General features: G+C 35.9%; 2 protein-coding genes across 2 annotated transcripts; both read right to left on the bottom strand.

Moving 5' to 3' along the window:
- Positions 1 to 4,617: 4,617 nt before the first annotated feature.
- Positions 4,618 to 6,212, bottom strand: LOC132599079 (cyclin-dependent kinase inhibitor 7). Its single transcript, XM_060312305.1, has 4 exons — positions 5,857 to 6,212; positions 5,680 to 5,735; positions 5,260 to 5,457; positions 4,618 to 4,925 (listed from the first exon to the last, which is right to left on the bottom strand). The coding sequence occupies exons 1-4, from the start codon at positions 6,097 to 6,099 to the stop codon at positions 4,856 to 4,858; spliced, it is 567 nt and encodes a 188-aa protein (XP_060168288.1). The 5' UTR covers positions 6,100 to 6,212; the 3' UTR covers positions 4,618 to 4,855.
- Positions 6,213 to 12,729: 6,517 nt separating this feature from the next.
- LOC132599078 (presequence protease 1, chloroplastic/mitochondrial-like) lies at positions 12,730 to 27,361 on the bottom strand. Its single transcript, XM_060312304.1, has 19 exons — positions 26,915 to 27,361; positions 26,473 to 26,656; positions 25,624 to 25,798; positions 25,407 to 25,539; positions 25,145 to 25,215; positions 24,306 to 24,389; positions 21,079 to 21,169; positions 19,144 to 19,664; positions 18,865 to 19,029; positions 18,564 to 18,782; positions 18,352 to 18,479; positions 17,460 to 17,649; positions 16,142 to 16,225; positions 15,951 to 16,048; positions 15,386 to 15,650; positions 15,132 to 15,294; positions 14,861 to 15,041; positions 14,145 to 14,216; positions 12,730 to 13,218 (listed from the first exon to the last, which is right to left on the bottom strand). The coding sequence occupies exons 1-19, from the start codon at positions 27,168 to 27,170 to the stop codon at positions 13,077 to 13,079; spliced, it is 3,222 nt and encodes a 1,073-aa protein (XP_060168287.1). The 5' UTR covers positions 27,171 to 27,361; the 3' UTR covers positions 12,730 to 13,076.
- Positions 27,362 to 27,647: the final 286 nt, after the last annotated feature.

The raw sequence follows: 27,647 nt of genomic DNA, 5'->3' as shown, positions 1-27,647 counted from the left end.
AACATTTCTCAAGGTAAGATTAGGAAGAATAGTGACTTGACCAATGTGAGTGACAGTAATTTGATGGGAGTTAGGCAGGTTAATACTTAAAGGTTTGTCTAGGAGTGTCATAGTTAGAAAAGCCTTATCATCAAAGCACATATGCTCAGATGCTCCTGAATCAATGATCCAGGAGCTAGAATTGAAAACTGAGAAAGAAGTACCAAAATACTTAGTTATAGTACCAGCAACAGAGTTTGCATTGATTTCTGAATTTCCTCCTGATGTTGACTCTGAAAGTTTTGCCTGTTTGATCATTTGCATCACCTGTGAATGTTGTTCCTTGCTGAGATGTTGATTGAAACAGTTCATCTCCATGTTTTGGTTGTTCATCCTCTCAACTTCTTCTCCTGCTACTGCTGCATTTCCCTTTATGTTCTTAGTAAATTGAAAGTCATCAGGAAATCCTATTAGCCTGTAGCAATCATCAACAGTGTGTCCTATCTTCTTACAGTATGAGCAAGTCACATTAGGGTTATATTTAGATTTCTTTCCCTTAGAATGAAAGTTCATGTTTCTTTGAAAATTGTTCCCAGTTCTTTGTGGTGCTCCCAAATTCCTCTGATTTGCATTAAGCCTTGATGGTGGTCTTGGGTTTTTGTGAAAGTTTTGTGCGGGGCTGTTTACCATGAATGATGCAGAATCAGATGGAATAGAGGGGTTTACGTACACCTCTCTCTGGTTCTCATCTTGCAAAAGCAGAGAATATGCAACATTGATGTTAGGAAGAGGATTCATCGTTAGAATGGTTCCTCTTGCTTGAGAGTACACATCATTTAGTCCCATGAGAAATTGGATAAGCTTCTCATCTTCTAGTGATTTCTGCAGTTTTGCCTTTCCTTCACAAATACACACACATTCACATTTCACACTGATATTTAATGATTCCAGTTCATCCCACAACCTCTTGAGTCTGGTAAAGTAACCTGCAATATTGAGTGTTCCTTGACATAAACCACTCAATTGCTTTTGCAGGTGGAAAAGTTTAGCCCCATTAGATTGTCCAAACCTATGTTCTAGGCTCGTCCACAGTTCTTTAGCAGAACTGGAGTAGATTACACTGTCTGCTATGTCTTTGGACAAAGAATTGAGGAGCCAGGAAGTCACCATGTCATTACACCTGCTCCATGGTTGGTAGTCTGCTTCTTTTGAATCTGGAGCAACATGAGCACCTGAGATAAACCCCAATTTGTTCTTTGCTGATAATGCAATGAGTATGGTTCTTTTCCATCCCTGATATCCCCTTCCATCAAAAGGAGTGTTAACAAGAGCCATTCCAGGAGCATCCGAAGAGTGGAGAAAATAAGGATGATTTGAGTCGATTGTGGTTTGATTTGCAGCTGTTACTACTGCTGCTGGTGTATTAACAGCAACTGCATTTTCTGCCATTGTAAATGATTGAGTGAAGTGATTTTTTTTTTTTTTTTTGGATAGATTGGTGTATTTAGTGAAGAACTGATGTATTTTAGAGAGGAATTTTAACCTTGCTTTGATACCATGAAAGAAAATGGTGAAGACAAATAAATGGGAGAAATTTTTCTGTTATTTTCCATTGAAGAAGAGCTCCTATATATACAAGTGTATTATGCTATAAAATAAATATAAAATCTATACAAATTTGTCTAACTCCTATTGTCTTTTGCACAGAACACTATGCAACCAAATATTATTTCTCCATACTTCCTCCATACAATGTTGCATGCTTGTAGAATAACTAGGAGAATCTTTTTGTTCCTCCATACTGCTGTCTCTGATCTGGAATATGTATATCCTTTGTATACAGCTGTCTCTAATCTGGAATATGATTTGGGCTGTGTGTCTTACATCTATTTTGGGCCAAATGATAAATTATTGAGAAGGCTGCAATTGACTTGGGCCTGGTCCAATTCGTTTGATATACTTGGGCTCCTTTGTTGAAGTTATGACCCTTTTTCCCTTTTCTTCTTCTTCACAGTTTCTCTGAAACTGATCTGGATCAATTTTATTTTTATTCTTGACAGATCTAAAATAAACTGTAGAGATCTATATAATTATAAATTATCTCACTAATACTCCTAGTAAAATTAGGAGGGAGGAATTATTTACAATGAACAAAAGCTAGTCAGCAATTAAGGAGATGTGCAAGACAATTTGTATAATCGCTCTGGCATTCAGTTAAGTAATTGCAGATGATATCCTATTTGCTGAGAGGCTGCCTCTTTCATAATCCACAAACAGAATGTGTACTACTTTAGATATGAAGTCATCTTGGACTTGGGCTGGTAAATGATATTAGCATCTGCAATATATTGACATAACTGATAAGAATTAAGATGCAATTAATTGTACGATTTTAATTCGTTGCCCTTATTTTAGACTTCAGGAAATTATCTATTTGATGGATCATGCATCACTTGTTAACCACACATTGGGGTTTAATATTATAGTCTAATATTGATTGTTCATCACAAAGGATAGAGAGTGGGCCTTCGCTCAAGGAGGAGATGGCATTGGTGTCAAGTTCTAGGGTATAAGAGCAACCAAAAGAGGAAAGAGTTAAGAATGCATTAGAGGGAAGAACTAAGAATGCATTATTTCCAATCTTAAAAGATAGAGTACTATATAATTTTATTAATTAAGCAGTTAGATAATTTTCCCATTAATTACAATTTCTTAAACAGGCTCTAATTTTACTAAAGAGTATAAAAATCGTTAGACTTTATTACTTTTCTCGGTCTACTGACATGAAAATTTCATTGAATCAAATCCTTACAAAATTATGTTTTAATATTCTTATAAAAAAAGAATTATCTTGACCTCGACACTTTTCTGGGATCGGGAGAGTGACGCATTATTCTGATTATTCCACTAGAAAATAGACCACATTGTACTTTATATTGTAGGGTGGAGTCTGGGCAACTGTGACAGCAGTTACTGCAGCCGAACAGCAAAAAAGAAAAACTGAAATATTTACTATACTCGCTCCACTAGCTAGCACAACTATGTATGGTCCCAACTCCTATTCTTTTGTCTGCTACTAATTACACCAGCAGCACTGAAATCCATTTTAGAGTCTAGAAAAGATCATATAAAAGTGCGTCCCTAGTGGATTGAGCATTGTAATCAGTTTCATTATCACTGTTCACAACGAGAACCAACCTTCTTCTTCTTTGATCCAATGTGGATTATATTATATTTACAACATTCCCTCTTTTCTCTTCATCTCTATTTCAAAAATTCTTGATGCATCAGATCCAAAGCACATGGAAGTCAGCTCACCCCCACTCCTCCACGGCACGTGCACACCTCCTCCTACTTCTATACATCGATCTCATATCCATATTGTAGCATAAGTAACAACAATAAAATTATTACATTAGTAATTCAAATTTGTGATACTAATAGTCAAATCGTGAAGTCTTAGCAACTAAATCGTCCAAAGAAAGGGTCATGTAGTTTATGACTTACATATTTTAAAATTAAAAGGTACAGCTCATACCAAATGTAGTTTATTGAACTCTTTTTGTCGTCACATGTGTGTGGTGGACTTCTCTTGCTTGACACAAGGGTCCCATGGAAAGGTACATGCATTTGCTTTGTACTTCTTCCCACATTTTTCTTCCTTTTCCTTTTATGAGGCTTCTTTTGAAAAAGCAAAAAAGAAACAATAAAGTTCAAGTAAAATTTTGTGCCCAAGATTCACACAGATCAGCAAGCGAAACAGTACCCAAGTTCTATGCACCTTACTAGAAACTGGCTTCCACCTTTCTCCATTCTTGGCAGATTTGACTATCTTCCTCTTATTTGTTTGTACCTTACCAGTGTATCAATTTATCTGCCTTCCAATCATGCACCATGTTCAATATCAATAGTTGACTATGTCCTTTTAACTGTCTTATCCAACTACTAACTCTTTAAGTAAATCAAAGCAAAACAATTGGGGCGATTATTGAACCCAAAACAAAAAGTACAGAAGATTAATTAAAAGACAAAATATTGATGAAACAAGATTATGATCCTCACATCACCAAGACTTAGCAAATTAAGCAAACGAGACATATGCATATATTTTCTGGGCGGTGGGCTAATCTCATTTACTTCTTTCCTTCAAAAAGCATGGCCATCTTCCTTAAAGCTAAATGACAAAAATCTTTAAATCCTTTCACATGCCCAACGAAAATAAGAAATAGTCGTATATGCATGCCCACAATTCCATGAAAGATGCGCTTCCATCTCTCAACCGAAAAAGAAGAAAAGAACAATTGAATGAGCACTTCCAAATAGAATCACCTCATGATACTCTAAGCAGAAAAAAACAGCTTTCAACATTTACACACTTCGTTATTTTCTCCCTTTAAGAAAAGCCAAACATACGCCCAAACAAAACAAGCTTTTCAACATCAATAATAAATTTATAAAAACAAAGTGGACACAAGAATGCTAATTAATTTGTATTTCAAATTAAAATTCCAACAGAGATAGATAATCACTGGCTGGCACAGTAAGTCTCAGTGTACTTTTGCCATCCAAAAAGAGAACCAAAACAGCACACATATTTTAATGCAGATAGTTGCTACTCATGGAGAAGGTTGCTGCAGATTGCAGAAAGAAGGTTCAGTTATGGCACTACTAAAATCAAGGGAGTTTCACATAAATAGCTTCTTTACACAAATATGGAAAGACGAATGGCTGTACACCCATGATAAAGCTAAACTAAGCTGAAACAGTAAAATAGTAGTAAATGCTCATCTAAAACTAGAAATGGAAATAAAATTAAACGATCAGAGTATTGGATTCCTCGCCGTGTAAATTTCAGCAACTTTTCTTCATTAATTCTTCAAGGCTTCAAACCAACCCACTGGTAACGTCCTTCTAATGGCACGTCCTTCACGATATCGTAATTGTACCTGCAAGCACCATAACAAGGAAATCATTACTACCATTTCCTCTTTTTTCACCCTTTTTTTTTTTTTTTTTTGTCACACTAAGGATCTGTTTGCCATGAAAATTTCAAATAAAATTTAAAATTGTATTTGAAATTTAGAAAACACTTAAAACCTTTGTTTTTACTTTTTTTTTTTCACACAATCAAACAAGGAAATATTTTTTTAGCATAAACTATAACCAAACACAACTCTAACTTCAAAAAATCCAAAGAAGGTGAAAGTATTTGATTTCTTTGAACAAACGCATACTAAAATGAGCTGGTAGGGGCGTATGTTTGTTATCATGCGCACTTACTTTTCTGCGAATCTTTTTTCCTCGCGCTTTTCTGCTGCTGCAAAAAACTCTTCAATCTCCGCTTCCGGTGGAATCTTCGCCGCCTCAGACGGCAGTTTCCGGTGAGCATTAACGGCTGACGTGGATTTTTTCGTTGTGGTTGATGATGACTCCATTTCTTCCGAGTCTCCACAATGCTCAATTTGCTTGAAATTTTCACTGTTCCAGAAGAAAATGGACAAACAAACGATTAAAAAATAAAAAAGTACTTAGATAAATTGAAACGCGCTTCTCTACATCTAAAAACACGTAAAAATAGCAAGTATATAGAACATGAAATGAACTCGAGTAGAGGAGAAGATTTTTGTTACGGTTTCCAGTTGGAAAATGAAGAGAAGCGAATTTGTCACTTAAAATTCTGGAAGGAGAAGAAAATGTTACCTGAAAGCGCCGTTAAAAGAAGCTGAATTGTCAGTTTCGAATCCTTCGGCCTGCAGCTAGCAATTTCAAAATTTAAAAACCGAAAATACTTTTGAATTTATTCAAGCAGTTATGGCATTATTTTAAACAAACAATAAATTGAGGAAGTAAATGCGTTTTTTGCATTTAACCTCTCACCTTCAGATCTAACGATTTGAAAATACTCTTCATAACTTCACTAGACTCTTGACAATTACTCAAGCACTGCGAATAATTCGTCGGAATATTAACGGACGTTACAGATGTAGCCGGCGAAGTTGAATTATCACTAAAATTAGCAGAACCAAATTTTCTTCTCTTTGTTGATGAGCTTAAAGAACTCGTAACCTCCACATCATTATCTCTTCTAATCTTCTCGCATTTCCTAAGATAGTTTTCCATTTCTTCATACAAATATGGAGGTTTTCATGTATTTTTACATGAATATGATTATAGTAAGTATGTGGAGTATTATATGAATATATGAATTTACTCTCTCTTTCCGTCACTCTCAGTATCAGTGACAGCTGAAATTAGTTAAAAAGCAGGGTTGGGGTAAAATAGGAAATTCATTAGGGGGTGGATTTTAATCTAACGGTGGAGATTAAATGAGGCGGTTACGGGATGAGAAACATGTGGTCCTAGCTCCGTTAACGGTGACAGCGAGCACATGGGAATGCCGTTAAGAAGATCTGGCCGTTTCGTATGAGGAATGATTACCGATGGATTATCGAATCAGTGAGTGACACGTAAGGGACTTCACGTTATGGGTGGGTTGACCGCTTAATGCCGGTAACAGTAACCGGGAATCAAAATGGGTAAACCGAATCAGGTAGAAAGTTGGTTACTTTTGTTTGGTAAAAATGGCGTAATATAAGTAACAGAACTGAAACGTACATAATTTTCATGCAGTTCGTTTCTAAAATGCCTTTCGGGTAAAAAGCAACATCAATTCTTTTTTTAGTAGTTTATTTTCTTTTTATAAAAGAAAAATTAGTTTTCTTTGTGTGAAGTACTGTTTGGATATGAAATGAGACTTGGGTTTCTTTAAAGTACTAGTCATAGTTGTGTTTGGTGGAGGATTTTCTTTTCTTTTTTATTGTTTTCTTAATCTAAGTTTTTCAATTATATTGTCCCTAATTTGTATGGAATATAAAATGCTTAGTGAATGATAATCATCTAGCAATTTACATATTCAAGAATAGCCCCCCGAAGAACCTAGCTAGAGGCTTTTAAATTAGTTCACAGATCAAATCGAATATGTAATTATTGAAATAATTGTTGAATACTCAAACTATGATATTCAAGCACATGATAACTTACTTCTTAAGTCAATAATAATGATTAGAATTTTAAATTCTCTGATCCCTAATGCACAGAATAGGATACAATTATATCTTAATAGTTTTACGCTTAGTTCTTATTTGGTCCAAATAATTCATACTTTCACAACTTTCAAGAGGGAGAATTTGGAAGTTGACGACACAAAATTCTAACTCTCCAAAAGATGTGCGAAGTTCCAAAATTGTCCCTTCTGGAAATCTTGTGCTAATGTATAACTGAAGAAACTTCTCTAGCACATGTAGTGCAAGAAGACATTTTAAAAAAAAATATATAATGTCATAGTCTAGAAATTTAAGACAAAAAAACAAGGAGTGTCGATATATGACCACACCCGATTCATATACATTGGGGACAATATAATTTATCAATTCGTCAGGTGTTTACGCTGATTTTCTTATTATAATTAGATTTTTTTTTTTCTAACTTGGCAGCATCCACAATGTAGTCCTAAGGGCTTTAAGTCTTGTTTAAGGAAAAAATTTGTGTGACACAAGTGTTTCTCGATATTTTGTATTCTCTTTTATATAGTGGATTGCCCATCTCTACACATGTGATATATGTCGATTGATTGAACCACGTAAAATTATTGTGTCTCTTTTGGTATATTTTGTTTTTGTTGTCTTCGTTATCACCTTTCGAAATTTACTTTGTTAGATTCTGCAGGACACCCGATCATTTCAATTCTAATAAATTCATCACTCTAACACAATCGTTACTATGTTATAATACTTCGCAATTACTTAAGTATACTTGATTTGAATCCTTATATAAAAGGTTAAAATTGAGACAACTGCAGAAGGGAAGCTCATGTACATTTGCTCAAAAGTGAAGTAAAAAGAAAAGTTTATCTAATAGCTTAGCTAAGGAATTCTTTAGAATACTTTAATTTAGGTTCCTCCTAAACCACTTCTTATTTTCCTATGTATGAAATTGGGAGAGAGGTCGTTCAGTATTATTAACAATAATATACCCAAACAAACATGTTTAAAGATTTTAACATGAAGGAGAAAAGAAATCAGCCTCAGATACACGAAAGGTATTGATGATCGATCCACCTACTTGCAAGACTCAAAGAGTACTTCCCTTCATTAATTACTAATCCAAGGTTCCAAGACTCTGAGTTAACCGGGGCTTTTTCAAGAGATTCCCATATTTTTACAAGTTAAGTAGATGCGATATGTAGAAATTTTCTTTCGCGGTTGTGGAAGAAGTTCTGTTGTTGGCATTATTCATGGTGTTACCGTAGAAAGTATTTTATTTGAAGACGGTGATTGTGTAAAAACTAGCACACACATTGATATATTCTTAAGAGAAAGAGATTGGTACTTTAATTTTTCTCTATGGTTAGCTGGTTCAAGATCTTGAAATATAGATACATTTAGGAGATATATATGTCATGGAAATTGGTCAAGTACATACATTATAATAAGCTGAATTATGATTGGCAATAGCTTTGGTTATTAGCCTTATCAAAGAGTCTCCGAACTGGAATGCAAATAAATACTTGCACTTTGAAGGGGACCTCCCCATGCACGACTGATATTGTATGGCACTTAATTAATTTCGTATGGGACAATGTGTGTAAAATGACTCAATTCCCCTACTTTAAAATAACCTTTGACTTCAACTCCTAAGCTTATTATTTCTTCAATTTTGTAATCGTACGTGGCCTATTTATTTTCAACTACTTATAGTACTACGGCAAAATAAAAACATAAAAGAACAATACGGAAGGGCTGTATGATGTTTGAATTTGCAGGTATTGATCGAGAATTAGAAAGAAAAATAGAAGTAAAAAGCACTTCTCGCCTATTTCTTTTTGGTAAAAAGTTGATATTAGGTATCCTTTAGCTCAACTGATCTAAATTTGTGGCCTTCGGGATCTATTATTAATAGGAGAAGCACTTCCTACCAAGAATTTCTCCATTTCCACAAATCGAAAGTTCTGATTTAAAGTCGAGGAGTCTCGTCCATATATCCCACCACATAAATGTGCATCCGTCCCTGTGGTTGACATTTTGTCTAATGATTGAATTCTTTTGAATTAGTCGGGTGTTTATTTCTTTATGGTTTTTACTTCCCTTAATGAAACCCTTGATTCCGCCACTCTCTATCTCTATAAGAGCAACAATATGGTTGAAAGAATCATGTAAAACTACAAAGTAGAAGTATGAAAGTGGAGGATCTGAAAATTTAAGCGACGAGTACCTTCCCTGAATAGATATTGGACGAGTAGGTAGGTATCAGTTATGGTTGAAATTAATTAAGAAGCATATAAAATTAAACTACAAAATGGAAGTACGAAGTAAAGGAATAAGTGAAACTTTCATCTACTTGCTTATTGCTTCGGGTTTAAATTGGATGGATCTCCAATTTACTGCCAAAAAATTCTTTACACGCATTTTATAATGTTTCAATTGAATTATGAGATCTTTCTATAAGAGCACAAGGATATATCATTACTGATAATAGTAATTCATGTTAGTTAGAATTAAGTATAATTTTGTAATTCATGTTAAGATGATCTTCATTCACTTCTTGGCACCAGTATAATATATTATACCAAAAGATCTTACTACTAGATTAATTTATTCAAGAGATAATCCCAAACCTCCGTTATTTTCTTTGTTACAATCGTTTCTAATATCTAGAGCCTGTTTGGCTAAGCTTATAAGTTGCTGAAAACAACTCTGTTTTTAGCTTTTTTGAGTGTTTGGCTGGTCAGCTTATAAGCCATTTTGTGCTTAAAATGAGCCCAAAAAAATAAGTTGGCCCGTTTGGCTTAGCTTAAAAAAAGCAACTTATAAGCCGCTTTTTTTAAGCCCATCCAAACAAGCTCCTAGTCTAGAAGTAGAAAATGTATAGTTTTAAAGAATTTTAGTGCATGGCAAACTTCTATTGTTATATAAGAAGGAAAAGATATACGTACTTGAGATATAAATTGTCATAGATATATTTTTTAATAATCATGGTGTTCGAGCCAGCTTGCGTGCACCGCAACTAATTTCACAATATACCGACAGCCTCCAGGTATCGAGTCATTCTGGTCTTAACTATACATGTATACAACATAAATTGGTAAACAAGTTAATTCGGAGTCTTAACGGAAAGGGAGTGCCTAACAATTCTCATAAAAGACCATAAATGCAAATGAATAACAACAACAACAACAACATACCCAGTTGAATCCCACAGTGTGGGGTCTGGAGAGGGTTAAATGTACGCAGACCTTACCTCCACCTTGGTAGGAAGGCGGTTCCGATAAATGCAAATGAATGAAGACAATTAATAAGTATTTAGCAGTATTTATAGCAAAGTATACAATACCCGTTACAAGTTATGACTATTAAGTTATATATTTCTTTACGCAATATGCATTGATTGCCCAATTTCAACCTTGCAGCTTTCTCTTAATTGATCTTTAATAATTAAGCAAAAAGAACTAGTGGTTAAGCAAAAATAATTCAAACCAACGTCTACTAATTAATGAAGAGAATTTTTTCATGGTACAGTCATTTTCTGGTATTTGATAGGGCGAAAGTTATTCTCCATGAAAACAAAAAAAAATCATCAAAAGGAGGAAAATAACTTTCCTCGCTCGTAGGCGAAAGTTTCCTGATAACTATCTTAACTTTTAACTTCATATTATTTGTTTTAACTATCACTTAGACGCGATTATTAATATCTAGTACTCAAAAATTTCATCAAAACACTTTTCAATTTGATGATATTACTATTATCTTTAACAAAAAAAATTTTGTTTTTACAAAGAAATCTGTAATAGCTTGGACACACATAGGATTCCCGTTGGTGAGTCCATATTGATCAGTTAAGGGGTGTTGCAAATGGCACACACTTATGTGTAGAGACATGGCCCCCTAAAAACTAGGGCAATGTCTCTTTTAACTGTTTTGCAACTGTCTCCACATGCCCACCATTTTATGCAATGTGGAGGACCACCTCATCTTCGTTCTGCCCAAGAATGGATGTAACAATTCAGAAGTATGTTTCTATATCCTAACATTGAGCTACATAATGAAAATATATTCTTAAACCACAATTAAAACACTGCAAATAAATGTAAGCTCTCTTATTACAATATGCTTAGGATCAACTATCGACCAATAAGCATTTCTAAACAATAACTTCGGCCCAATCCCAAGTATATATACACTACAAATAAATATAAACTCTCTTATTACAATATGCTTACGATCAACTATCAACCAATAAGCATTTCTAAACAATAACTTCGGCCCAATCCCAAGTATATATATTTGTGTCAGCTATGAATCCGCATTGATTCATCATAAAATTGATTAGTGTTATGGTGATTGCAACCCTACCGTAACCCTCCTCGTTTTACCTAAACTTGGGAACCAACAATGTGAGCAATTTCACGCAGGTGGAAGTGTAAAAAAGAATTGCTTTTAAATATTTTCCAGCATTGTGGACAAACGAGAGAGGACTTGTGGACTGTCTGTGTCTGTGCAACAACTCTCCATCACAAAGTTCTGATGTGAGATAGGAACAGCTTTTTGATTGCTCCAAGTGCTCTCACATATATTCTAATATCCATTCTGTAAGTTGGACTAAAATTTTGTTAACAATTTAATATCTATAGCCTAAAATGGAGGAACCCAAGTACTGACAAGTACATTTCCTTGTTAAAGATTTTTGTCCGGTCCTGTCGATTATTTAATGAAGGATTGAAAGGTACAAAGAGACCCTGAAAGCATGACATGCTACTTAGTTGTCCAAACGGTTTCAAGCAGTGTAGAAATGCCTTAGAAGTAGGGATGAGCATAAATCACCGAATTACCTAACCGAATCGAGATTTAACGTGCCGAAGTTTGATTAACTATACCGGACAAACATTAAATGTTCAGTATTTCGTATCTACTTTTAATTATCATTGGAAATACCGAACACCCGCCCATAGTGAATTGTTCACCATATATATATGGACATTAACGAGTGATTTGAATGTCCTGATTGACCTGTAACGCCAAATCATAATGTTAGGGCTTGAGAGTGAAAATCTAACCTCAATATGTAACTTATCTAAAAATTGACATATCAAATGTTGGACAAATTAATAACATTCTAGTCAAAATATCTTTATCTTTCAATACGTAATTATCGAATGACCATACCGAAATTTACCATACTGGCTTTGATTTACCGTACTGGGCCGAACTTTCAAGATATTTTTCAAAAGCATTTGTTTTGAACCTAAGAATCTGTACCTCCCTTGCTCTGCAAGGTGGTATTCTATTTCAAAAGTTTAGAGGGGAGTAAGGGAGCTTTTAATTAGATGTATAACATTCTGTAAATTAGTGGTGGCAATTTCTACCCACTTTTGCCTAATCCGCCCAACTTGCCTGTAATAAACCAGCATTCAACCGTCCATTTAAAATATGGGTCGACCCATTTTCAACTAGTAAAAATGTGTCGACAACAGGTCAAACCCATGTGGGTCTATCATACCCAGTTGTGCTAATGTCGGCTGCATAACTCGTATGTCTTGTTTGAGACTGAGGCACAATTGTTGTCATATAATTGCTTTATAACTTGTCCGCAGACCAAACAATGGCTAACCGTAAAAGGTCACAGAAATAGTTTCTTTATAACCTGTAACAAGTTAATGACCATGAAAGTGTAAACTGGAGTAGCACTATCTCGACATTCAAGCGACTTTTGTACCTTAAAATCAGATAAATTGTTAAAAAACTATAATCTTGAAACTTTAAATACATGTGAAGTTTAAGTGGTTATTGGAATTATAAATATATCGGCACTAATTTATTAGCCTTCCAAGCTTCTGTAAAAGCTACTACCGCATCTATGTTCTAAAGAAAAAAGAATTTTGTTTTCTTCCCCATTCTAGCCTTGATCTAGTCTTCTCTTCCCATTCTTGCCTTCTTTTTTCCTTTAACCCAAGATTTGAAGATTCTAACATCAAATAACGTGTACAAGCATTTTCCTTGTGCCCTAATGCTATGAGAAAAAAATTAAAGCAACCTTGATCAGTATCACAGTGCTTTCTTGACTTCCAAGAAGTTGGAACGTTCCTTGTTGGCTGCCTCGACATCATCCGGTGATGCTACAGCAACAACCACCCCTTTATCTTTAACTGCCTCCATGACGTCTCCAAATTTCTTGAAATCGTCCAGCCTATGAAGGAAAAGAAGCATGATTAATGGTAAGAAACTGCTATTTCACCAGCATAGAAACATGACAGCTTTGTAATTGCAAATTGAGAACAAATGTCCTGACACATTCTATATTGATCTTTCTATACATTGTATGCTGATCAACATCTGTATTGAGAATTACAGGACTAAGAGTCGTCTTCCATTGCTTATCTATGCTTTTATATACTTCATTAATCATTTACTAGGTCAAATGATCTCATCATCACTAGCTTTAAAACGGAACATTTTGTCACAAGGAAAAGTGGCTTAGTAAATGAAAATGAAATAACATAACAAATCTTATCAAATAAGGCAAAGTTTACTCAACAGCCAGCAAATAGTAGCATTATCAAATAGACAATGTGAGTTCATGAAATAATAGATCATTTGCAGCAGCTCAGCAGTGCCGCATAGAAAAGCACCAACTATATATGTGTCATACATACCACATATGCAAACAAAATTCAGCTGAATTTGGTACTGTGTTTAAATCTAGAAGAGAAAAAGAAATTAATTCTTGTCAACCAAGAAACTCATTCATATCAGCAAGAGAAACACCAGTTATATATATGTAGTACAACAACATACCCAGTGTAATCCCACAAGCAGGGTCTGGGGAGGGTAGTTAATACGTAGACCTTACCCCTACCTTGGGAGGTAGAGGTTGTTTCCGATAGACCCTCGGCTCAAGGAAAAGTATTTCAAAGATACGTCATACCATATATGGAAACAAAATTGCACTTAATTAAAACTGTATCAACATCTAAAGAGAGAATTCATTCATATCAGCCAAGAGAAGGGGTGGCTATGGCATTTGCTGTTGCTAGAAAATAATGGTATTAACATTACTTGCACTCATACTAGGTCAATATTTATGCTAAATACAGAAAGGTTCAACACTTTTACCTTGTTGATAATATCTCCTCGCGTCTCCTTTGTCTTTCTTCATTTGTTACTCCCAATAAATATCGTAATAAACTGAGAGCATGAGTACACATCAATTAGATTCAATACAAACCAGTGAACATTTTATCAATACCGACGACAAGAAAATTCTCAATTAGCACACAGACTGGACTGAATATAAAGTCAACTATCACTCTTCTCTCCAGAGATTATAGATTGAAAAGCAGTTAGACATTGGTATATATTAAAATAAACTCATTATCCAATCCTTATAGAAAAGAAAACTTTATTCTCGAACCAAAGCCAATTAATCTAGCATTTTCACTACATTTTGGTAGTTTAATTTCTTTTGCTTCTGTATTTTAACAGTTCTATAGACCACAACAATTTTAAAACAGATAAGAGCCTGACTAATCTGATAAGAAACAATATATGCAGCCTATAAGCACGTCCTGAAAAAGAAACATCGACAAGATATAATGTGTGTATTACCAAACAGAACTATCATTCACAGAAATAAGAAACCCTTTACAAAGCACCCAACAGTACTAAGGTAAATACAGAATCAGGTTCAATATTGACAAGAAATAAGAAAGAAATTTTAGTTGCGAAATAATCAAGCTTAAAGAATTAATAGTTAGAAATGGAAGCATACTAAGATGTTCTTGCGATCAGAGAGTAATATGATCACAGAATAGGCATAATCATCCACTTACCTACTGTATCCTTTGGCATCAGGCAACTGGTAAGCATCTACATCTCCAATAGTCCCAATAATTGCCTTTGTGAGTGCATCATCGTCCAGTTCAAGTTCTTTAAGAAAACTACTTGTTCCATCATACACATCAAGTGTTTTCAATAAATTTGGGTCTCGGTAGGATAAAAATGAGAATACCCCTGATGAACCGAAATATAAGACCTTAGCTAGAGAAACTTTGTACCTGAAAGTGCATCTTCAGATGAGATAAGATGAACACAAAATCGTACCTGAATGGGTGTCAAAACCACAAAATCCTCCATAAGCTCCACCACTAACACGTACACGATCCCACAGCCATGTATTACTTATATAATTAGAAATAACATAAGCACTGCCACTAAGCTCATAGCCAGCTTCATACAGATTAGCTGCTTTTCCAACATAATTCACCTATAAGAAGGATCCCTCAAAGTCATCACCTGAATTTTGACAGTGACTAGAGTTTAAAGTCAAAGAACAAAACTTTTAGGAGACAGCTAACCTGGGTAGGAACAACAAAAGCTTCATTTGAGCGAGACAATTGTGCATTCCAAGCAGCTGACTCCACTGGGGATGTGCTTGGAAGCAAATCAACAAATTTGCTGATATGTTTCTCCGCGTTGGTGAGATTCTTCCCATTAGCTGTCAAATTTATCAGACACTCATTCTTAGAAAGTAAGGATTTTCGGATCTCCTCAAGGGATGAAGATATTTGGGGCCAATCGTTCTCAACTTGGTCTTCAAGACCCTTCAGAAATTCCAAGTAGCTGCAAACACAAAAAAAGAAAAGAGGAAGAGGTAAACTATTCTGTTCCAAATATTTACATTGTCCTTCTTCCAGTGAATGGAGGACGTTTAAACATAAGTCAACCTGAAACAGATAATTTATGGAAACCAAACACAGAGAGAACATCAGAAAGATAAATTTAAATCGGCCAACGCTGGCCAATCAGGATAAATATGTAGGTATAACCAGAGGGATAAAAACATTGAAGATTGAAAAATTTATCCAACAACCATCATTGAGACAAAGTCATTCAATATTAAAAGGACAAAAGTCATCTAACCTGACACCACCCATTTGTTCAGATATCCACCCGGCAGTGTTAAGCTTTGCACCCATCCTTGCAGCAGCAATGCTATGACCACTGCCTCTTAGTCGATTCTAGAACCAAAAGTTTATGGGAAAAAAGTTAGACAATACGTTGCGCAAATTCATTTACCATAGCTCTTCATGTTACAAGACTTAAGGTAATACCTCCATTCTCGATCTGCTTTGAGAAACAAAATTCTGGAAACGCTTTTGGTCATTAAGTTGGACATCTTGAAGAATGCGGTTCATCTACAACAAACAAATTGACAAGATCTTGTCTATAAAAAAAATGGTTCGACAACATTACTAGCTTCATAGATATCTACTACCACACCAAGTTAGAGCATCAATTAATAGATAGAAAAGGTTCATACTACCTTATATTCACTATACTAGCATGATTGATGAATTCAAATCATAAATTGGGGAAGCTAGGAGAAAAGACAATAAAGCAACAGTACTTTTACCAAGACAAGGTCCATTAGTAGACCTTGGACTAATTTTCTACCAAGTAAATTGACCTATACCAGATAACTATGACTGAGATTTACATGAAATCTCCATCCAGATTGCAACTATGACTTTATGATATTGTCTTCCTTCCAATGTTTTTTTTTCTCAAGGTTGTCTTCCTTCCTATGTTGGTATGAGAAATATGGTGCTTTGCTCCAAATCAAAGTTTAAACCTAAGACTTGAAAATGAGGAAGGTATGTCCTCTAGCGCTGCCACAAAATTACAACTTAGTATGACCCTCATCTCCTCTTTTAAGATAGAACTCATAAATTGAACCATTAGGAAACTCTAAATATACCAGAAAATTGACATTTGCAGAGGGAGTAGTAGTGTTGTATCATGTTGGAAAGATGCATAAATCATTTAGCTCTCCCTAGAGGACATACCTTCCTAATTTTCCAAGGCCACATAGCAAACATGCTAGGCACAGGTACACCGTCTCAGTACTAGCTGACTAGCACTCAATCTAAAATTTACTTGATACAGTACTTAAACTAAAATTATAAACTGTACTCAGTTATACCAACTAAATGGAAATCTACACAAACATGATCATTTTCAGGAAATCTATATAAGCATGTCATGAATAGTAAAACTTAACAAACACCTTTTTCCTGTTTAATTTAACACAAACTTTGACAGGTCCTTTGTCATCGCTACAAAGACCTTCAAACATAACATCACACCCCATTGTTCACACACAACAACATCACATCATGTTTCATGTAGCTTGGAAGCAGTGGCGGAGCCAGGATTTATGCCAAGGGGGTTCAAAAATATAAAGAAGCCATAAATGAAGAAGCTAAGGGGGTAACGTCTACTATATATACATAAAAAATAATTTTCACCTTGTATATACAGTGCAATTTTTCGCCGAAGGGGGTTCTCGCCCCCCGGGCTCTTACTAGGTCCGCCACTGCTTGGAAGATGACCATATACAGCTATCAATTAACAAAGAAAATGATTTACCAGGTTAAATAGATCCTCTGTACGTTGTGACATGGCTTTGCCTCGAACAATTATCTTGCTACATGGCTCCGCCTTCCCGCGGACTGATGAGGTGAAAGGATAGACTGATATACCTCCAGTTTTCCTTCCAATCAACTGGTTCAACTGCACAAAGTCTAAATCCTTTGTGCCCATTTCCAGCAGAGACTGACTGTTAAGAAATTTTGCACATCAGAACCAAATAATCTTTAATTCATGAACTCACATCTCACTATTAAAAAAACTAGTCCACATAAGAAATACGGAAAGCGTGGACTTATTTACACAACTCCAATGGCTAAAAGATGCATTGGCCTATTATGATATAGAATACACTTACCAGTTAAAAAAAAAAAAAAAAGAGGGATGCATTGGTCTATTAGATCATAACCCTGCTACTCATCATGTTGTAGCCAACTATCATCAGCTTATGATTTTAATTGCATAATACACAGTTGTGAAAAAGTTCTAAAGTAGAATCAACCTACCTGGACACACTTTTGAAAACCACAAAGTGTATTCTAAAGAGTCATGTGAATATGATACATGAGCTTCAAAATATAATGCGGCCAAAAACTAGAGACCACATGAACAACAAACAGGAACAGCCAAAGAAGGAAGGGAAATAACCACCACAACCGATCTACTGAACAAATTCTCGAGAAGTAAGAACCAAAGAAAGCAAACAACAAGGCCTTCATGAGTGTTAAATTTTACTATGTCATAGCCTATGGGTTCTAATTTCATTTATTTCTACTTTGTTTGTCTCACTTCCCTATTAGAAAATTTCTTTTTTTCCTTTTCTTTTTGAGAGGCAGGAGGAGTCACTGTATGATACATATTAATATCTAAGCAGTTCAGGGAAGCATATTACCAAAAAAGTGGGACCAATGGCAGCAGCTCTTGCTTCAATGAGCTCATGTTGAAGACAACTTCAGCATAAAGAACATCATTTGTGAAGAGGTCGTGCTGCAAAACTTTCACCCCATTGATATCTCCAACCTACAACAAAAGGCGCAACAAGTTAAACTAGATGGAATCCATTAAACAAAATTAAAGCAAAGAAAACGAGTAAGTTATGGTTACCTCAGTTGGAACATGTACAGGTTCTCGAGGAATATCTTGTAGAGAGAGGCTGGGCACGCTCTTTAGGGCTTCTGGTGGGTCAGGAGTTTCTTGCTTTAACCGTAGCTCTTGTGTTGCCCGAGCCAGCTCAGCAAGATCCTCTTGGGTCATGCTTGCTTTAACTTTATCTAATGTCTCTTTTTCCATTTGTTCCTCACGAGATGCCTTCTCTCGGTCAGGCTGAAGAAAACAACACCCATATTTAACATACACAAAAAGCAAATCTTCTCAGAGAAAGGAAGTCAGTATTAATGATAATAACCTGCATCTCAACCGTTACACGGTGTGGATTTCTCAAGATGTATTGGTCAATTAAAGGAGCAAAAACAGCTTTGGAGCCTTCCTTAGCTATTCTAGCTTTCAGGGCGTCCAAAGGTTTCTGATACTTCAGTGGTTCAAATGGATCCATATCGTAAACCCATTTCCCCTGAAGAAACATCACAGTGAAAAACATAGCTCACTCTTTGCAAGAGAAACGAAAAGGAAAATGTAAATGACGAAAATCAAGATAAATGATAGAGTTATGAAAGTTTTTTCGTACAATGGAGCGGAGCATCAACGCTAAACCACGTGGGAATGAGCCAGTGTTATTTTCTCTGAGAGAAAATTCAATGGTATTCATTGATGCCTCCACAGCATCTGAATCAAAACCTTTCTCAGCTAAGCCTTCCAGAGTGCTCATGACCAATTCTTCAACCTTTTGAATGTTCTCTTCTGAGACACCCTTCAACCCAATGCTAAACTGAGGCTGAAGAAGCTCATCTTCAATTCCTCCACCAACAATAGCATCTCCTAAACCACTTTCTAGCAAGATCTTCCTCAAGGGAGAAGCTGGAGTCCCCAAAAGCAGATGATCCAAAAAACCTAGGGCAAGCTCAGTTTCTAAATCCAGTGGCTTGTCAGACAGCAGCCAATTAAGGCACACCATGTTCTTCTTTTTCAGGTCCCCATCTTCCCCAACAGGATATTTTTCTACGATCCTGACTGGCTCTGAAAATAGTTTCTGTGGTTCAACTCTTGACTCATGTGGAGCTGAACTGGCATCAAACATGTTCAAATACTCTGCATGCATAATTACACATATTATAGGAACATGAGATGCACCAGAGTTTTCAAGACAAGCTTCAGGGTTGTAAAATAAAACTTAAGGCACTACTGGTTAGAACAAACACAGCTAATACCATGTAAAATTTTCGCAAGTTTGTACGACATTTGATCAATATAATTGACAATTCAACTCAATTTTAGCATGTTATACTTCTTTATTTCCTTATCAAAAAATGTTATACATCTTTATTTCAATTTCTATTTCCTGTTCATTTTAACTTTTGGAGAACTCCCAGAATTTTGACAGCCAGCATAATACTCACAGAAAATAAAGAAAAAACACGTATATAAGCTCCCAGAAAGGTACAGAAAGCGAGGCCCCCCACGTAGCAATAATATTTTTGGCAAATTCCATATGCCTTGACTTAAATCAAAAGAAAAAAAGGAAAACAAAAGCACTCCAACGTAAATTACTGACTATGGAGGGAAAACACGTATATAAGCTCCCAGAAAGGTACAGAAAGCGAGGCCCCCCACTTAGCAATAATATTTTTGGCAAATTCCATATGCCTTGACTTAAATCAAAAGAAAAAAAGGAAAACAAAAGCACTCCAACGTAAATTACTGACTATGGAGGGGTCTGATGACTGGCACTACTATACAACATCTGAGGATTTATAAAATTATGAGAAGAAAAAACCCAAGTACACAGTTAACAATGAGACGCATAATAAAATAAATAGAAAATTGGAAACGAGCTTAACATTACCTTGAAGTTACAAATATTTCTTCCAGTGTGTTCTTGTTAATCTTGGTTGTACAAAATTACATACACAAAATAAGTAATGTAAAATTTTTCATGTCCCCTAAATTTTTAAAATTTTGAGTCATGATTCTATATGTTTTGAGCTATGGGCATAAAAAAAAATAACAAGGCCTCCGATAGGTGTAGCTTCCCCAATTTTTAATGACATGACCTTTGATAGGTGTAGGGAAAGTTTCTGACATTGGCATGATAAGAATTTTGTTATTTCCAAGTTTCGTCTAACACATCAAAAAAAGTACAGAGAAACCCACAAGGGTGGCTCAGTTGGTTGAGCACGGGGCTTCCATAATGGAGGTCTTAGGTTCGAAACCCCCTACCTACGACAGCAGGGGATTTGCCTTCTGGGTCAAGCTCGTCGCACAGGGCTTGGCTAGTGCGGGTTACCTCTTCTGTGAGGTTTGCGAGCTATTGCACAAGAGCGGGGTTTACCCTGTGCGCACCCAAAGGGTAGCGGCTGCGGGTTCCCTTGTCATAAAAAAAAAAGTACATAAAGTAATGAATATCCGAGAAAAACCCGCTCGTTCAAGAAGGATACCTAGTGTAGGCAAACAATATGAAAACACCATTCATGCTCGAAATTGTAAGAGGTAAACGAATACATACCACTTAAGATCCGCAGACGTTCATTTGGGTCATCATCTCCATAAAACCATATCCTTGCATTACTGGGATGGTAAAATTTCCTATGGAACTCCTGCAAAATATATAGACATAGAAAACAAACAGTCTCGCTAAGAGGCTAAGAAATCAAAATCTTAGTAGCAGAATTCCAGACATATGTTAGTTAATTAGACACGACTACTCTCCCTTTTGCCAGCATTACCAAGTTAATTAGATACGACTACTCTCCCTTTTGCCAGCATTACCACGTACTTAGTTAGTTTGAAAGAAATTAAGAGAGCTTGATGCATCACCAACCTATATGAATAGTACATATTCATCAATAAACTATAGTGGTCTAATTGTGCATTTTCTTTTTGATCCCTTGATGCAACCATATATAGAGCTCAAATATAATACACAATATTTGTCCATGTGTAAAAGCACCCACTTTAAGGTCTTATTTCTTTCAATAATTTAACTTTAAACATTTTAAATGTAACCCTAAAGATTCTAACAAGCCCTTCTCAAAGTCTAGGTCGAGAAATCAACTTGTATTACTTATTCTGGAAACATAAATGTTACCACAATGGATGATGGAAACTTGCGTGAAAGTCACCATCAGAACCCCACAGGAGAAGCCTTGGTTGTCGAAATTTCACAGAAGGTTAATGTCTTAAAAATTATCAGAAATAGAAGACGTAAGGTGCTACCAAATCAGCCATCAGAAAGATAAAGAGAGGTAAAACTTGGGCCAGGAAGTAGCATAAGACCATTTACTAATAGCTGAAACTTACTTAAATATCTACAACGATCAAAGAAATTCTAAAACTATGTGCATGAGAGGTTAGAAGATTTTAATTGAATACAAGACACATGTATTGGCAACAACAACAACATGCCCAGTGAAATCCCACAGTGTGGCGTCGAACATAACACATATGATATTGTCCAGTGTAGGACAATGTCCAATTTAAGAACTTAACTCTGCTTATAACTAAACAATCTAGGGAATACTAATACCTAACATTCTAGCAATCAACGTAACCTATAAACCAAATTTCATTTTTGACCAATCAATGACAAGGAAATCACTAGAATGGCCAAGGCAATTCTTTCCTGAGACCCAAGTACTGACAGCTTACACTTCAAACCATGATTTCATGTCCTTCTAGGTGTTGTCAAAAGCAAAGCATAGAAACACCAAAGTTAGCTATTAGTCTACTAATTGGTAACAGTCATGTTAGTTAAAAAAGGCCTATATGAAGAAAACATACACACATGCACACCCACAATGCAAAAATTAACTATACTAAAAACAATTATCTGGGCAAAAGGATTGACGAAACTACTCATGTAAAACATGTGAAGTAAGGGCAGGGGCAGCCAGGGTCCAGGGAAGGGCCGCACCCCAAGGGGTGTGATGTAGACAACCTACCCTAATGCAAGCATTAGAGGTTGCTTCCACAGCTTGAACCCGTGAGGCCGCAACCTATAAGTCACACGGAGACAACTTTGTCGTTGCTCCAAGGCTCCCCTTCATATGAAGTAAAACCATGTTAGCTAAACTCAAAAATTATTTTAATTCTTTTATTTTTTATAAGAATAAATAGTTTTAACCTCTATTCAAATCTAGTGGCTAGATTTCTCACACCAACTTCAAATATCTCTAGCAACTATTTTATTAATTTTATTAAGAATAAGTATGTCACTTCATCCATCTCAATGCAGGGTCTGTGGGTTAGTTAGCTAGCTTGTGTAGAGACGCACACCTTCGTCTTAATGCATGGAAGGAAGTGGTACCTCAGCAGAGCAAAATGTTCAACTTTCACTATGCCTGATACTTGGGATAATACTTGGCCTTGGAAGATGATTTGGAAAACGAAAGCTCCAGTGAAGGTAGCTTGTTTAGGATGGACCGCAACATGGGGAGCATGTTTAAATCAACACAATTTGCAGAAGAGGGGTTTTTCTTTGTGCAACAGATGTTACTTATGTGAAGATGACCTGGAAACAGAAGATCATCTATTTCTTCACTGCAGGTTCTCTAGACAATGTTGCGAACTATTTCTAAACCTTCGTGGCATCCTATGGGTAATGCCCAGAGATGTAAGGAGTTTAGTAGAAAGCTGGAAATTTCAAAGGGTTCCCAGGAGACTGAAGAAAATTTGGAAGACCATCCCACTTTGCATTTTTTGGACCTTATGGCTGGAGAGGAATAAAGCATGTTTTGAAGGGCGTAGGATTCACATCTCTAGAGTCAACGATAAATGCTTGCATAATCTGTTTTTCTGGTGTAATAACAATCTATTAGTTAGTATGGATGGACCAATACATGAATTTTTTTAGACTTGTTAGAAGGGAAAGAGTAATAGCTTGTTTGCTTGGTCTTTGTATGAATCCTGCTTCCTTTTGTACCAGCTTGGTACTTTTTAATAAAATCTTACCTTATCAAAAAAAAAAAAACTATGCATGATATCAATGTTTAAGGACGCCTTTAACAACAGTGATCCTTCTAAGAGACTCAACGAATATTTGAGTGATATTTCTACCTTGTGTGGCCCAAAGCATGTTACTAAGCACTTCATATGTAAAACTTATGGTGTCTCACCTTAAATATTAAAGCCCATGGTCCCTAGGGTCTCCTCTAATTTCTGCCTAGGGAGTTCAAAACCGACAAAAAGCAAGAGGGCAACAGTATGATGGAAGAACAACCACATCTGCACAACTTGATTATAGCATGATGACAATACAAATATGATGGCCGTTTAATTGTGCATGGAGCATATACAAGCCTTGGCATAACTTGTAAGCAAGAGTGAATCCATTGAACATCATAACTCTAGCTTCTAGCATATAGGCTTTACTTCGGAAGCTACAAGATGTCAGTTAACAACATAAGATAATGATTTATCAATCACCAAAAGGCAGCAGCTAAGGATTTCTCTCTGCATGTCAAAATGCCGGTATACTTATAATAAATCCATGGAACATTTGTATACATGAAGCATATAACACAACCACAGACAATTATGGCCCACAGTTTTCAAGAACATCCAAATTCAACTAAACACCTCACAAGAAACATTGGGAAGTATTATGAAGCAATGGGGATCCAAAAGTTGACATAATTAAATCATGATGATTAGTCGTGTGATAACAAAAACTTGTGAATTTTTTTAACTTTATAATCCGTGAGCAAGAAAACTAATGTGAAAGAGACTACCAACCTTAAATTCCTCAAAAGAAAGGCTAGGAATTACTTGTGGGTCACCGCCACTATCAACACCATAGGTATTGTCAGGAAAAAGCGCCTGTAGAAGAAATAGGTCACTACTTATAAAAACAATAGTATGATACAATATAACACTACTATTTTGTGGAAGAAACCCATGAATTGAACTATTGAATAGAGAAACCTCTGAAGTGTATTGGCATCATCAAATTATATATCCACCTCTCACATGAATTATTAGCCAAGTAGACATCTTTCTGATGTGCTCATTGAATTACCACAAGATTCAGCATTCCATAACTTACTTTCCAAGCATGACCTTAAGTAAAAATGACAATATAAAACAAAGTACTTCACCTTGAAATATGCACAAAACATTTCATTAAACGCATACAGTTATTCATTGTTCTTTTATCCTTCTGAGTCCACTTTATTTGTTGAGCTCATGCACGAAACTATTTTTTGGCCTTTAGGCTCTAAACCTTGTTATCATCTACAGTGATTACATGCTTGATATGTGATACGATATTAACTACTCCAGTGAGGCGCCATGTAATCAGGACCTGGGAGGATTTTAAATTAATGAATGAGTTAAAATTGGATTCCGTTCATTGACAGCACTTCTAAAGCAAATCATCATCAATTATATCCAATCAATAACAACCTTATTATCTAATATAAACATTCAGCAATAAAAATCAATCCTATCCACATACTCACAAAGAAATAAGAACATTTAAACAAATAATCAGTTTGTCAGCCCTCATACAAATGTTTGATAACAACCTTAATTCAGAGAAAAACCAAGTCAGTCAATAAGTGTGGCATCCATACCTGCTGGGAAGTTCGGCCCAGTAGATTATCAGGCTGAGAATAAACTCCTTTCATCTCATTGAACACAACCCCTGAAGTTTTATGCATAAAGCTTTTGTAAGATATGCAAGGACAAGCTGCAGATGCACCACTATCGATGGGAATCAAAGAAGAAGGAAAAAAAGAATTTGTTCAAAGACGCTACTAGAACATTAATAAAAGCAGAAGAAAAAGAAGTTATCACAGGAGAGTAACAGAAATTCAAGAGGCTTCTGAAGGAAACCTTTAAACGTTATGTCGTCTGAGGGGTCATTCAGTTCATAATGCCAACCCTCTTGTTGAAATGTTTGGAAATCCTCCACACATTTAGGGAAAAAGACAGCATCCAAGTATACATCAACCAGGTTGTAGAAATCCTGTTAGGAAGAGGTAAGCATATATTAGATGGAAAGCAAACTTTACGTTCCATAATGATGTTCAACATGTAATGCTGTCTTCACCTTTGTATTCGTGGACGCCACAGGGTAACATGTCCTATCTGGATATGTGAAAGCATTCAGAAAAGTGTTCAAGCTTCCCTTCAACAGTTCAACAAAGGGTTCTTTCAAGGGATACTTTCTTGAACCACACAGTACACTATGTTCCAATATGTGAGGAATTCCAGTAGAATCTTTCCTGCATTAACAATAAGTGATGAGGCACAGGCTGCCACTCGTTTTCCATAACGCAAACCGCAAGCATATATATCAAAATCTCGTTTTCCATGGGCAAGTAGCTCTTGCTTTATACTGCTCTGTTTCATTAATCTAAAAGATAAAGAACTTGTTAAAGAATATATTCTTGATGTAATTGTTTTTTTTAATGACAAGGGAACCGCAGCCGCTACCTTTCGGGTGCACACAAGGTAAACCCCGCTCCTGTGCAATAGCCCGCAAACCACACAGGAGAGATAATCCGCACTAGGCAAGCCCCGTGCGACGAGCTCGACCCAAAAGGCAAATCCCCTGTTGTCGCAGGCAGGGATTTCGAACCTGAGACCTCCATTATGGAAGTCTCATGCTCAGTCAGAAACCATGTTTAATTAAGTAAATACGCTCATCAGCTACATTGACTGCTAGTAATCCATATAAGCATAATTATAAGACTGAGATAAACTTACGGAGGCTCCCAAGTAGCTATCGATTTGTACTGATTTGTTTCATTACTCAAAAAAGTTAATGAACTTGTTAAAAAATATATTCTCGATGTAATTTTACAGTCATAGCATGTTTAACCAAGTATTCTCATCAGCCACATTGACAGCTAGTAATCCACATAAGCATATAACTATAAGACAAAGATAAACTTACGGAGGTGTCCGTAGAACAATGCCAAAGACCTTATTCTCATCGTCATTCGAGACCGACATTACTTCGGCACCGGTTTTCTTGTGTTTATACAAAACAGCTTTAGATTTACACTCATCAATAAACTGCTCCGATACTTTCTCAAACCCAAATTTCTCAGCAACTTCATCGTCAGCACCAACAAACTCTAAAAATTGAAAAACAAGAAACAACGTCAAAGTCAATCACATGAGACATAGTTCGGATTCTGAGAGTCAAACAAGAAAATCTTTCGCCGCGATTTATTCGTATGTCCTTTAAATTATTATAAATTCTTGTGACATGTAGTTTTTTTTTTTTTTTTGTAGTTTCTAAATATGTAAATTATTTTTCAAGAAATTTAAAGATTGTATGTCCGAATCCACAGTAAAAATAAAGAAGTTTGACTCAGGCAAGTGAGTACTACCTAGAGATGACTGAGGGGCAGAAGTGGCAATAGCTCGAACAGAGAGAGGGTAGAACTGTCTTTTCAAGTTGATTGAAGTGGATATGCCACGTACGTTGTTGCTTCGGAGAAGTGAACGACGGCGGTGAAGGTTGTGGAGTAAACGCTGCCGTTTAGCAGAGTAAGAAGCGAGACTGTGTGAAGAGCGTGAGAAGATTCTAGAGAAGGCGCGCGTGGAAGAGGAAGACAGAGAGCGTAGCAACACCGCCCTCTCCATTGATGATGGCTTGTGTGAGGAGAAAGAAGTGTGAAGGATGGGGTTTTGGGTTGAGAGGGAAATATCGAATGGGGGGTTTTAGTGGTGAACGGTCAAAAATGAATTTGGTTTCGTGTTTCCCAAAATTGTTTTCTGTGGAGAACTATTAGGCCATTTTGCAAGCTTCCCTGCCTCCCAAATTAGAGAGGGAAATAAAAAAGAAGCATACGGCTATTCTTCAATTTAAGCAACACATAGATTTTTATGATTAATTTTTTTCGACTTTTGAATCAAAATTATATTTAGTATAATTAGATTGATTGGTCGAAACCTTTTTGTATTGTAAAAGGCGAAGGTCGACCTTATTATTCAATAAGTTTTAAAAAATAAAATACTAGTGGCTTAAGATATTTTGATTATCAAAAAAAAAAAAAAAAAAGACTTGTGAACGAGAATGAGCTAGTAAAATTTTAAAGTAAGATGATGCATCACGCCATA

Source organism: Lycium barbarum, chromosome 6 (genome assembly GCF_019175385.1).
Source record: "Lycium barbarum isolate Lr01 chromosome 6, ASM1917538v2, whole genome shotgun sequence".
NCBI lineage: Eukaryota > Viridiplantae > Streptophyta > Magnoliopsida > Solanales > Solanaceae > Lycium > Lycium barbarum.
Note: the sequence above shows the minus strand (reverse complement) of the source record. Positions and strands in the feature narration are given on the sequence as shown.

What these genes read in the sequence shown, in the direction of transcription:
- LOC132599079 (XM_060312305.1), bottom strand. Translation starts at nt 6,099, where the DNA reads ATGGAAAACTATCTTAGGAAATGCGAGAAGATTAGAAGAGATAATGAT. An exon ending in TCAAATCGTTAGATCTGAAG is followed by an intron (nt 5,736 to 5,856) that starts GTGAGAGGTTAA and finishes TGAAATTGCTAG; the next exon opens with CTGCAGGCCGAAGGATTCGA. An exon ending in GAAAAAAGATTCGCAGAAAA is followed by an intron (nt 4,926 to 5,259) that starts GTAAGTGCGCAT and finishes TGGTGCTTGCAG; the next exon opens with GTACAATTACGATATCGTGA.
- LOC132599078 (XM_060312304.1), bottom strand. Translation starts at nt 27,170, where the DNA reads ATGGAGAGGGCGGTGTTGCTACGCTCTCTGTCTTCCTCTTCCACGCGC. An exon ending in TGGGCCGAACTTCCCAGCAG is followed by an intron (nt 24,390 to 25,144) that starts GTATGGATGCCA and finishes TTTCTTCTACAG; the next exon opens with GCGCTTTTTCCTGACAATAC. An exon ending in ACGTCTGCGGATCTTAAGTG is followed by an intron (nt 19,665 to 21,078) that starts GTATGTATTCGT and finishes TTATGCATGCAG; the next exon opens with AGTATTTGAACATGTTTGAT.